The 13,941-nt window shown below is 37.2% G+C and overlaps 1 protein-coding gene across 15 annotated transcripts in view; it reads right to left on the bottom strand.

Moving 5' to 3' along the window:
- Lcorl (ligand dependent nuclear receptor corepressor like) overlaps positions 1–13,941 on the bottom strand; it is a 165,511-nt gene that overhangs the window by 37,127 nt on the left and 114,443 nt on the right. For all 15 annotated transcript variants that reach the window (XM_037209019.1, XM_037209027.1, XM_028865878.2 and 12 more), the window contains one exon: positions 7,513–7,764. In XM_037209019.1, coding sequence (XP_037064914.1) covers positions 7,513–7,764 — 252 coding nt within the window. The remainder of the gene's footprint in view (positions 1–7,512; positions 7,765–13,941) is intronic.

The raw sequence follows: 13,941 nt of genomic DNA on the forward strand, positions 1-13,941 counted from the left end.
TCTTAATAATAAAAAAGAAAGAGGCCGGGCGGTGGTGGCGCACGCCTTTAATCCCAGCACTTGGGAGGCAGAGGCAGGCGGATCTCTGTGAGTTCGAGGCCAGCCTGGGCTACTGAGTGAGTTCCAGGAAAGGCGCAAAGCTACATAGAGAAACCCTGTCTCGAAAAACCAAAAAAAAAAAAAAAAAAGAAAGAAAGAAAAACAAAACAAAAACAGTGCATTTAGCATATAATTTATGTGAAAAGAACAGAAAACTACTTTCCATATAAATGCATAAATTAGTGGTATCAGTAATTAGTTAAAGAGAAGCTAAAAGATTTAAAGAGATCTTAACTATATTTCTAGACATGCATTTTCTCTTTAAGAGAAAACAAATTAGAAATATATATGAGTCAATAGTACATTAATTACTTTTAGATTAATTAGTGAACATAGTTATTAAGCTGTATTTTTAAAACTGCCATCAGAATAAACACAACACTGTTTTCATTTACTAGTTGCACACTGCCATTTAGCATCACAATTTAATTGCCTGTGACCAAACCGTACTGCAAAATACTCTAAATGCAGGCAACTCACTTTTAAATAAGGACATATAATTGTACATACAATACCACCAGAGATAAATTCAAAAGTGGATTGATGTTTGAAAATTTAAGCCACGACCATACTGAACAATTTCTTCAGCTTCAACACTTTATCAAGCCTTTTGACAAAAAAATTAAAAATTGTTTACAAAATGTCCTCATCCTGCAAATTATTGACAAGGAATTCTTCACAACACAAAAAAATCTTTTCTACTCTTCCAAAGTCAGAATTCGTTTTCATCTCTGTTTAGATTTGTTCTTCTGAATTCAGTTATATGGTACTCTACTAGCCTTGCTAATTTCTCCACATTTTTGAGCATCTCATCCCTTTCATAAATTCACAGCATCTTATGTATGTCAATTCTATACTACGTCACTTTCTTTTTTTTTTTTTTTTTTTTTTTTTTTGGTTTTTTTTTTTTTTGGTTTTTCGAGACAGGGTTTCTCTGTGTAGCTTTGCGCCTTTCCTGGAGCTCACTTGGTAGCCCAGGCTGGCCTCGAACTCACAGAGATCCACCTGGCTCTGCCTCCCGAGTGCTGGGATTAAAGGCGTGCGCCACCACCGCCCGGCACTACGTCACTTTCTTATAATCTGCCTAGTCTAAAACCATCACTCCAGTAGGGTCTGAGGGGTAAGAAGGGTTAGAGTCTATTGAAGCATTATAATTAATAAAGAGACTTTCTTATAATATTTATTTCTTAAAATAATGGCATGAAAATGGTGGTGATTCAATAATTATTATCTTCATTAATTAACCCATTACTGGCTTCCTCAATTCTATATTATACACAGCACATCTAACCAGCACACAGCACTGTATACAGTAGATTCTCTAAGATCAGTGAACTCTGTTCACTGAATCAGTAATGGTCATATGGGAAAGTGTTAGCAGCTTCCCCCAAAAGAGAAATCTTAAAGACTCACTTTAGTTCAGAAATGTCAAGACAACCATGAATGTTTAATTGAATGTGAATATTAAGTGAGAAAAATATCTGTTAACTCCTCACAATATTATTGGTTTTTAGTTATTATACAATGCCAAACAGGAAGTTCAGTTATACTCCACTATGGACAGGAGTTCAAAAGTCTTTGAAGCCACATTATCTATCACAAATATTATATACACAGAACAAATAATGACTCATTGCATGAAGGACTGTGAATACAAATGAAAAGGAAACTCTTTCATATTGTCTGGACAAAGAAAACTATTTAAAATTAAATTCCACAAAAATGTTAAAGTTATCACTAGTAATGAAACTTTCATAATCACTGCTTGATACAAAGTAATATCAATATCATTAACAATGTCTTAGGGCTTTTTCATCTTACCCCTCTGGCCATTCTTTAACTATCTCTTCAAATAGGACTCTTCCTCCCCTTTTCACCCAATGTACTGTTTAGTAAGTCTTTGGATCTGTAGTTTTTCTTACTGTACTCTTAGGTGAAGTCTTATAATTCAGCTGTTAACCATGGGTATTTAACTGATAGCCAGAAAATATTTGTAGTTTCATAAAGTCAAAGATATGTAAAGCTACAGTTCTTTTCTATGATGGAAAGTATACGAAAGTGCTTTTGCTGGGTTTGATGGATGGTCAAGGGACTTGAAGAAGCATGCCTGGAAAACTGGTGAGAAAGACATTTGAGAAAGTACATGGATAGACTTCTTTAAATGGACAAAGGACACAAGGTTATTTCTATCCCATGTAAATGATTGTCAAAAGGTTACTTTACCAAAGGAATCCAATAATCAGGTAGATAGCATGATTCATTCTGTACAGTCTTTCCCTGGCCATCCCTGGTTGTTCCTCCACAATGGGCCCATGAAAAAAGTTGCTATGCTGGGAGATGGAGGTTATACATAGGCTCATCAACACGGACTTCCATTCAACAAGGCTGACCTGACTACAGCCGCTGCTGAGTGCCAAATCTTCAAGAACCAGAGACCAACAATGAACCCCTCATATGGTGTCATTCCTTGGGGTTGCCAGTCAGTGACATCAGACCACTTCTTCATGGAGAGGGTAATGCTTTGCCCTTACAGGAGCAGATACTTATTCTGGTTATGGATTTTCCTTTCCTGTATGTAATGTTTCTGTCCAAACTACTATCATGAGCACAGTATTCCACACGGCATCACTTTTGATGAAGGAACTCATCCACAGTCAGAAAAATGTGACAATATACCCAATATCATAAACTCCGATGGTTATACCATATTCCCCACAATCTTGAAGCAGTTAGCTTGATGAAACAGTAAAATGACCCTTTAAACAGTTATAGCACTAAATAGGTGGCAATAGCCTGGAGCGCTGGGGAATGTTAACTAGAAGGCCGTACATGCTTTAAATCAGTGTCCAATATATGGTACTGTTTCTCCTATAGCTAGGATTAATGGGTACAAGAATCAAGGGGTGGAAACTAGGAGCTTTCACTCACTATTGTCCCTAGTGATGGACTAGGAAAACTTTTGCTTCCTGTTCCTGTTACCTTATACTTTAACTGGCCTAGACGTTTTGGTTCCAGAGAAGGGAGTACGTCTATGAGGAGACACAATAAGCATTCCACTGAACTGGAAGCTAAGACTGCCAACTGGCTATTTTGGGCTCTGATTCCCTTAATTCAACAGACTGACAAAAAAGGAACAACAGGGACTAGAGAGATGGCCTAGTGGTTAAGAGCGTTGGCTGTTGTTCTAGAAGACCTGGATTCAGTTCCCAACACCCACATAGTGGCTGAAAAACATCAGTAGCTCAAGTTCTAGAGACTCTGATGCCCACTTCTGGCTTCTGCAGGCAATGCACACAAATAGTAATAGACATACATGTAGGGAAGATCACATCTGTAGTGTAGGAGATCCTTAGGGTGTCTCTTAGTGCTACCATGTCCTATAACTAGTCAATGGAAACTATAACAATCCAATCTAGGTAGGATTACAAAAGGCAAACTCTTCAAGAATCAACGTATGGGTCACTGCTCCAATGAGAGAACAAGACCTGGTGAGGGGCTTGCTGAGGGTGGAGGAAATACAGAATGGGTAGGAGAGGAAGGTAGTTATAAATACCAGATGAGGCCACACAATTATTTCTGTCTTACTTCGTTAACATGTTTGTGTACAAATATATTAAGCCAGTATCTGTTTTCGTTTCTCTATTTAACCACAGAAGGTAACATTGATTGAGGTTAAAATCAGCAGTTGTTGTAAATGTATATTATTATGTTTAAATTATGAGAAACTAAAAGACTAAGCATTCTTCAAAGTACTTTGCCACCTACTCTAAAATATAGAATGCATTTGCGGTTGTACATGGAACAGTTGTATCGTATTACACGATTCTGTCCTGGATGGTGTTTGTATTTGGAAACTAAGCACAACAAAAGGAGATGTGACTGAGTGCCAAAATGACAATGGTGGGCTTGTGACAGCGAATCCTAGTTGTTAACTTGACACAAATTGGTATTACCTCAGAAAGGGGGGACCTTAAGTGAGGAACTGCCTCCATCAGATTGGCCTGTGAGGGAGTTTTCTTGATTAATGATTGATGTGGAAAGGCTCAGACTACTCTGGGAAGTATCACCCCTGGGTAAGTGGTCCTGGATTGTTTAAGAAGCAAACTGAGCATGCCATGGAAAACAAGCAACCATGGTACGTTGCCTCTGCTCCTGCTTCATTTTCTGTCCTGATTTCCGTCAATGATCAGGATGCGTCAAATACCTGCTTCTTGCCCCAAGTTGCTTTTGGTCATGATGCCTATCACAGCAACAGAAAGCAGCTAGGACAGTGCTATACTAAGAGTGCAATTTAAGACATTAAAGTTCACACAACAGCATGACTTTTATTAATACTAATTTTCTAGTTACAGAACAAAATGATCAATGTCCTGCAAAGGTCACAAGGCTGTAAGTAGTGAAAACTGCATTCTCTAATTCAAGCAGTCATATTCTAGAAGCTTCATTAGCCTAGTCTATTCTGTATAGTGTTCTTTTCACATTTACCCCTTAACATTTTTATGTCTAGTGTAAGGTAGTGATTGTCATCCTCCTTCCAGGTGTGTAACCAGTTGCCTTGGAACATGTACAGAACAGGACATCTTCCCCAGTGATTTATACTGACATCTGTATTTTACTAAGATTTCAGTAATCCTGGGAAATTTCTGAGCTCTTACTGATTTATATTCTGACCAAAAGTCTTAATTACTGCACTATAAATCCTTCATGGGTCTTAAAGCAAGCTTCTCATTACCTTGGATATTCCTTTTTTTTCTGTTTTTTTTTTTGTTTGTTTGTTTTTCTTTTTTCTTTCTTTTTTTTTTTTTTTTTTTTTGTTTTTTTGAGACAGGGTTTCTCTGAGTAGCTTTGCGCCTTTCCTGGAACTCACTTGGTAGCCCAGGCTGGCTTTGAACTCACAGAGATCTGCCTGGCTTTGCCTCCCGAGTGCTGGGATTAAAGGCGTGCGCCACCACCGCCCGGCTTGTTTGTTTTTCAAGACAAGGTTTCTCTGTGTAGCCTTGGCTGTCAGGCTGGTTGAGAACTCACAGAGATCCACCTGACTCTGCCTCCCAAGTGTTAGGATTAAAGGTGTGATTTTGTTATCTTTGGCTCCTTAAGACTTGCTTGTCAATTTTAGGATCAGGTGGTCATTTCACTTTAGTAAAATCAACAAACTGGTAAACTTCTGACTGGATATTCTTATCTGCAAAAGTATTCCTAATTAGTTGAAATAGAAGCACTTGCTTTAGAGATCTTATTTTATGACCTTCAGAAAGTTATATGATCTCTGTAAGGTCTTACACAGTTTATCAGTTTCATTGTTGTCTATTTATTATTATTATTATTATTTTACCTTTTTCTTTCTTTCAAACAGGTCTCAAGTAGTCTAGGCTGGGCCTGAACTTCTGTTCTTCTTGTCTCTACCTTCTACGTGCTGAGATTATGGATGTGTGCAATATCTTACTGTATTCAATTTGATGAAATTTATTTAGCATTTTGAACTTAATGTTTGTAAGTTTCAATTTTCCTTTCTTTTGCCATCCTTTCCTATTTGCAACTATAAGTCTGTCACATACCTAGGCTCATGTTCTAGCCTGTAGAATGCTAAATTGCTTCTGTAAAAGTACAGGATATATAAAATATAAACAGCAAATAAAGATTAAAAAACCCTGTGCTTTACAATGTCCAAAGGTCAAAGTACAGATATATATTTTTCTTAAGTCTTAAATTGTAGTTATATTTTTACCTTTCTTATAGACTAATAATTTAATATTTCTTAGAAACATAGCTAACAGTCTAAAATTAGGGACCAAATATGGGGGATTACATCCATGTTTCAATATTGATGGGTCTCACACACTGTAGAGATGTCTCCTCTAAACACTGATCCATGATGATGATGTCCTAATGTTAGAGTCCTAATGCCAATACATTCTAGGATCTTTTCAATGATACCTTTTGTTTTCCCCCACAGCTTTAAGAAGTAATATGATCCTTAAATCATGCTGATAAAAGCTATTCCTTCTCTTATCTCCAGATAAGCCATTTATTGGCTTCCTCCCCACATTCTTTTTTTTAAAAAAATTTTTGAGACAGGGTTTCTCTGTGTAGTTCTGGTGCCTGTCCTGGATATCGCTCTGTAGACCAGGCTGGCCTCAAACTCACGGAGATCCGCCTGGCTCTGCCTCCCGAGTGATGGGATTAAAGGCATGTGCCACCACCGCCTGGCCTCCTCCCCACATTCTTTTTTTTTGGTTTTTCGAGACAGGGTTTCTCTGTGTAGCTTTGCGCCTTTTCCTGGAACTCACTTGGTAGCCCAGGCTGGCCTTGAACTCACAGAGATCCACCTGGCTCTGCCTCCCGAGTGCTGGGACTAAAGGCGTGCGCCACCACCGCCCGGCCTCCCCACATTCTTAAAGGGCTCTTTTTGTCTTTCTTCTGTGAAATCACAGATATGGTACAAATAAATTCTGCTTTACATAGATTCAACATGGTATAAATACCTTCTGAAAAATGTATCTCTGCATGTTTAATTATAGGAGTGTAGAGATTTATCACAGGTAACTTTCCCCTTTCTCCATTATATTATAAAAAACTGGATGGAGGGGACACTGGAGAGAAGGCCTAACAGTTACGAGCAATTGATGCTCTAGAGAGGACCTGGGTTTGAGTCTCAGTACCCACATGATGGCTCACAACCATCTGTAACACCAGTGCCAGAGGGTCCAATACCCTCTTCTGATTTCTGAAGTCACAAAACATGCATGTGATACACGAACATACATGAAAAAAAAACCCATTCATATACATAAAACAAATAAATCTAAAAAATAAGCAACAACGAAAACCCACTGAATGGTAAACCATCTACTTATTTCTCATCTCAGTGCAGAAACTAAAGAGCAAATACTAAATTAATGTTTTTGGCTGTCTACTAGAAAATAATTCTTCCTCATAGTATCTCTTTATACATATCCTTTATTTTTAAGTTGCTCATTGAAATTCATACTATTTTGAAAAAACAAGAAAGACACCAAATTTTCTTTTATAAACTATTAAAAATATAGTAGAGGGCCTGGAAAGAGGGCTCAGTGGTTAAGGGCATGTATTGTTCTTCCAGAACACCTGGGTTTGCATCCCAGAACCCACATTAACAGGCTCACAACTGCATGGAAAACCAGCTTTAGATATTTGATTCCCTCTTCTGGACTCCCTGGGCACCTGCATTCATGTGCACTAGCACCATACATATATAATTATAAACTAAAGATAAATCTTTGAAAACTGCACCACAGAGCTTTACATTCTTATCTCTCTTGTCTATGCCATATAAATCAAGGAAAGAGAGATAATTTTCCCTATGAGCATAAAACATCCATGTTTAAGTATTTTAAAATAAAAATGTATGTATCACATGCTAAACAAACCACTTACCTTGCTGAGCAGTTTGCTCTTGCGTTCGAGTCACAGTGAGGTCTAAGGGGCCTTCCTGCTCATCCTGAAGGCAGTTCTCTGCTTGGTTCATTTGGATACTTTTATATACGAGACTCGCTCCAATCGAACCATTTCTAGTTTCTTGAATTTTACCACTTTTTGAAATGTACTCAATGGCAAACTGACGAATCATCTTTTTCATTAATTCCTGAGCAACTAAGGGAATGTTAGGATCACAGTTCTGAGGAAGATCTGGGAAAGAAATAAACGTAGCATCATTAGAAGACAAATATGAACAACCAAGGGGTTTTACAAGGAAATGACATCAGCAGTGTCTAGCAGGAGTCCACAGTGGTGAGCAGTCTCTGTGGCTTAGAAAGAGCAACTATGTCGATGTAGTTTTGCATTTCTTCCAAAAGTGATTTTTTAAAAAATTCATTTATTTCTATCCCAAGCAAAAGTACAGATCAAACAATTAGTCATGGGAGTAGAACTTACCTTCATAATTAAATGTTCAAACATTCTATTAGGTATTAAGACTAAGTTTAGTATTTGAATACAAACTATATGAGCCAAAAGTAGGCAATATACAGCATACATCAGAGACTAAGAAGACATCTGAACTCTCTACCAATGAATTTTTTTATTCTGTCAAATGTATTTCATATATACCCATCAATGTCATCTATGATTATTTCTTTTACATAGAGAAATTATCACTATAAAGAACAACAAGCAAGTACAGTGACACAGAGCAGTACTCAAGATTCCTGATTTGCTAATATCCTATCATAACTGCTTTCTCTGCACTTTTTACATTTGTACGGCCACTGAAAACAAGCTATCTAGAATGATGGTATATCATTTATAAAGTCACAGCAAGCTTCTCCCAAGTCTCCTATTTGACACACAGATCTGTCCTCATTTGATTTCCTTTATTCACTTTAGCCTTCAGAGGAAGAAAGAATGAAAAGCTGTAGAGGACTACTGAGACACTTGGGAAGGCTTCCTGCTGCTTCCAAACAGACCTACTTCTAGAGACACTTACTTATGCAGATCGGTACTATACAAACAGGCCTGTCTGGCCCAGAGCTGTATGAGAATAGGGGGTAATACTCCCTAGTTTCAGTGTTCATTATTAGTTAGAATATCTGTTAAAAAGACAAGAGAAAATCGTCTCAACAGTATTTATCATAATAGGTTCATGACTACAATACAAGAGGATTTGAAAATATTAAAAAGTCATAGGGAGGAAAGGAAGAAACCTATTCCTGTCATGTCTATTATTACATTTTGTAACAAAATTCAACCTAAGTCAATATAAATCCAATTATGGACCAGTAGACCATTATGAAATCATGAAACATTCTCTCAGACCTGGTAGCGATACTGCATAACGTATTATTTATTTCAAAGAAAGTACTTTCCAATTATGACGAACACTTGAGAAGGCACCATGGGCTGGCTCTAAGAGCAGCACTGTAGTCTTCACTCTCTGTTTAGACTCTGGCATTGAACCAGACCCCCAGCTCCAGGTGGGAATCTTAGCAACCTTGATGAACTGAGGCTAGCCACACAGTGTCTCCATGTTTTCTGTCCCCATTTATTAAAGTAGCAATGAAAGAATGTGGGAGTCATAGTAGGGCTTCATCATAAAATGCTGCAGAAATTATGAGACTGTAGCTAAAATATGAAACTGTACCAGGCATATAAACAGCTTAGTAAATGTGACCTGTTATCAGAGGTGATAGTTTGTAAGATAAGAGAAGCAAACAGATATAGACTAAATGGTTATTTTATATATCAGAGTCAAAACGGCAAGTAAGTTTTCATACTTGAGATGATAATATACAAGCTCCAGTGGTTATATGCTTCCTAATTAAAGAAAAATAAATAGTTTCTTCATTGGACACAGAAATTACAAACAATTAATTACTACCTTCATGAAAACTAGAAGACTTCTATAAAAACTCTCTACTTTTAAACACTGAATTTTGCTTCACATTATCTGTTTTCATAAGATGGTAGTCTTATAGGTTAAGTATTTTTGTGTAAGATCCCTGTAGTTTATTGATTAGTATTATTCATCAATTCACAATGATTAAACTTACCACAGAAGGAACAAAAACAATTCAATTTGTTGAATAACTAGAATTCCATCTGAGTTTAAAGCTAAGATTAAATTCTGTTCTATTCATCAAGTCACATTTTGTCTCCTTTGTGGTATATTATGGAATGTGTACAGGTGAGAGGCGAGAAGAGACAGAAACATTTCTTAGCTGATGGATACTTAATATGGCTCTGAAGTTGCTTGTGCAAAACTGTCATAACTCAAAAAAAAAAAAAAAAAAGAGCACAACTTAAGATCAATGTGAGTTTAAGCTCAGGTTTATGGGCAAGTAGCATCTGGAAGGATGTAGGCAGGTTATACTGTTAATCCCAAAGATGGGAGGAGAAAGACCATTGACCCAAATCATCATGGTCAAAATAATTAAAGCAGGCAATTAAAGCAAGCTTTTTCATTCGTGTGCCTCCCCCTAAGGTGAGGTTCTAGAGGTCAGCATTGGATGTGAAAACAAGGCTCTTATAGCTCAGGGATAGGGGGGTTCCAAATGGGGGACTTGGTGGGCAAGACATGAGGGGTTACATAAGCAGAAAATAAGCATAACCAGTTAATCCTAATGACCTCCTGAAACAAAGACATGGTTGCAAGGTGGGCATAACAAGGTAGTCATAACAACAGGCAGTCATTACAAGGTAGTCATAACCTTTTGAAACGAAGGTAGAGTTGCAAAGTGGTTATGAATAACTTTTTGAAACAAAGACATGATTGCCATTCCTGGAACAATCATTACAGAAGCATTTATAGTTAAGGTTATAAGTGGGGCATAGCCCAATCCTTGTGAAACAGGTTTAATCATAAAGGGAATAAACCTAGTTTGTCTTTACTATAAGATGGCTTTTAAGCTTAAAATAGAGGTACACTGACTCTTCAGTATGTAAACACCATGCTGTTTTATGTAAGACTTAAGCAGCCATGGATTCTAGCTTTAAGATGTTGTAAGTAGTGGTGGCCTAGAATGCAGTCCTCCATTCGTACTGGGGAAAAAGTGCCATTTGGCTAGAAAAGAAAGAACGTTGCCACCTATAAAAAAGGCCTTAGTGCCCAAGATGGACTTACTAATTTTTTGCCTCATCTATTCATTTTTCAAAGTTAACTAAAAAAAACTTAAAACATTTTTCATGTGTTAGCTGATTCAAGAAAGCTGTCAATGATTCCTGTACTGTCTGGATTCCAGTGTCCCCCTATGTTACATGTAGCCTAGGTGATTAATAGAATACTGTGGAGTATGTTATTAGACCTTAGTTTATAAATGGCTGAGGTCTCCACCTCACAAAACTGTTCATATTGGAACTCCCCACCACTTACATTCATACTCTACCACCTGTTTTGCTTGGCCCTCATTCTGTCTTCTCTAGCCTCTTCCATTTTATTTTTTTCCTCAGAAGAGTGAGCAGCCCCATGGAAGGCTCTCAGGAATGAATAAAGTGCCCTCAAAAATCAAGAGTGTACTTCCTGGAAGTATATATTCCAGATTCACAAAATCTCAAAAGGCTGAAATCTCAGCTGACTCTCTAATTGCAGCCTCGTAAGGAACTGTGAGCCAAATCCATTCAGTTAAGCCTTTTTCAGATTTGTGATCCAGGTAAAATGTGAATGAATATATCTTTATAATTTTAAACAGCTAAATTTTGGAGGTAATTTGTTATAAAATAAATGCTGTAGTTTTTGTTACATATTAGTGGGATGCTATTGTAATAAAAGATTAAAGTGGTGACTTTTGAACCAGGCCATGAGCTATGAAGGTAATACTAATGAAAGCCTAAAACAACCTCAAGAGTAAACTAAGTAAGAAAACTAGGAAATGATACTAGAAAATGGAGAAATGAATATAGAAGTATTATGTAACAGCAAATCTATTTTGTGTACAGTAACTTCCAAAGTAAAAAAAATGTGCCTAATGTTGAAAATCTACTGGGGAAATTTCTAAGTAAAACATAGTCCTTTGGTTTGTCCTTACTAATTAAATGAAAATGAAAAAGGAGATAAAAGGAAGAAATGTTTAAAATAAAGCTATCAAACCATGGTTATTTAAAAATTCTCTCATCCATATATACACATACACATATACATATATATATATATATACATATACACACACACATATATATATTGAGGATGAGGAGTGGATAAAGGGAATAAAGAGAGAGAGACAGAGAGAGGGAGAGAGGGAGAGAGGGAGAGGGAAAGGGAGAGAGGGAGAGGGAGAGGGAGAGAGGGAGAGGGAGAGGGAGAGGAAGAAGAAGAGAATGATCAAATTATTCAGAAAGACCAAATGAGAGAAACTGCTAGAAATATACACTGTGGGAAGGTAGTTTGATGCTGCTGAATGCTGTGGGCTCCTATGGATTGTTTGCTTTTATTTGCTGTTCCAAGTTTTTATTTTTGTTTTGTTTTAAAGATTGGGTCTCATTATGCAGTCTTAGCTGGCCTGCTCACTATGTAGATCAGGACAGCCTCAAATTCAAAAAGCATTCTCTGCGCCTTTGCCTCTCAATACTGGGATTAAAGGCATGTGCTACCACACCCAGCTTGAGATTTTATTTTTGAGGGAGAAGTGATATTACAATATCAAATCAAAGTGATGTTACAACATCACACAAACAAAAACAAATAAAAACCTCTGAGAATTAAGCAGAGATTCAGAGACATACAGTATCGAATCACCTTTTGGCTCCAAAACATTTCAGCACTCCCAGGTGACCCCAGGCCACCAACCTTTAAATTCATCTATTCCCACAGCCCTAAAAACCCAACAGTGGAAAAGTCTTATTAGACACGTAAGGAAACCCTTATTATTAACTGGTATCGAAGCAGAAAGATGAGTGGGTAAATAAAGCAAAGAGCAGCAAGTTAGTGGACTAGTGCAGAGGGGTTACTACACGACTGGCAATGGGAATCATCTGATTCCCACACTGTCACACTGCATTATTTAAAATACTCTCATTGAGACGTCAAGGCCTGCCCTTTTCTGAAGAGAAATGGAGGATGAGGAGTGGATAAAGGGAAGGTTCGGGGATGGGGAACTGGGAGGAAGGGAGGGAGGAAGAGGAAACGTCGTCGGGATGTAAAAACAAATAAACAAAAAAAAAATAAGTAGGTAGGTAGACAGACAGATACATACATACATACATACATACATACATACATACATACATACATACGGGGGGAAAAGATTGCAAGAGCCAGATGATCAGGGGGTTTGTTGTGAGGCTGTGTCTCCTAAAAATGATCTGTGCCCGTAAAGTCCCATAAACATAACTACCTAAACATGAGCTGAAGAAGGAAAACAGACATGTTAAAGTGGACAGAGGAAAGACCATAAGGACTCGACACTACTCAAAGAACTATAGGTAACAAAGGAATGCTCAGGGTGGGAGAAATAGTCTTCACAGGGAAAGAGTACACTGATTAGTTGTGCAATACTAAATGGTCAGCCCTGAAAATATACATACAAGTAACATTATAAAGAGCAGGCTGGGTTTATATATTTATGAATATGTGTAAATATAAGTGTGTGTATGTATGTATATCTATGTAACAATAATTAATGAAAAAAGAGGCCATAAATTTGAAAGAGAGAAGGTTATATGGGGAGGGGTAGGAAGAAAGGGGAGGAAGTAATTACATTATAATCTCAAAAAATAAAGAAATAAAAAATACAACACCCTCACTTTTAACATATGGGATATACAAGGAAACAATTATGATCCACATTTGGAGGGGGGAGAGTTTAATAAGAAATGTCTATGAGGAAACCTAATGTTTGCACTTACTAGAGAAAAATTAAATCAGCCATTCAGAAATAAGACTCAAAGTTCTAAAGAAGTATAAAGAGAAAAAACAGTTCACAAAACAAAATGTAGATAATCAGATATTATATAAAAAGAAGCATAAATCTGGAGTTGGGAAGAATCCTAATTAAAACTGAAAGCTCACTCTAACAGAAGAATCAACAAACCCAAAGACTGGCCAAATGAGATTACTCAGGCAGCTGGAAGAAAGGAAGAGAGAAAGGAAGGAAGTCAAAGATGAGGGCAGCACAGGCCTCAGACCACGGACCCGAAACATATCCAAGAAGACAGGGAGCAAGAAAGAGACCATCTGAAAAATGTGACAATGTCCCAACTTGATGAAAAACATTTATTTACACATTCAGAAATTCAAGCAGAATAAACTCTACCAGATTCATGTTTAGATATATTCACATCAAACTTCCAGAAAACAATGGGAAACAATGAAGCTTGACTGTAGCAAGAAACTTAAATGAAAGCATACAAGGGAGATTCGGTAAAATTATTAGAAAC

The sequence above is a fragment of the Peromyscus leucopus genome, chromosome 10, assembly GCF_004664715.2.
Source record: "Peromyscus leucopus breed LL Stock chromosome 10, UCI_PerLeu_2.1, whole genome shotgun sequence".
Classification (NCBI taxonomy): Eukaryota; Metazoa; Chordata; class Mammalia; order Rodentia; family Cricetidae; genus Peromyscus; species Peromyscus leucopus.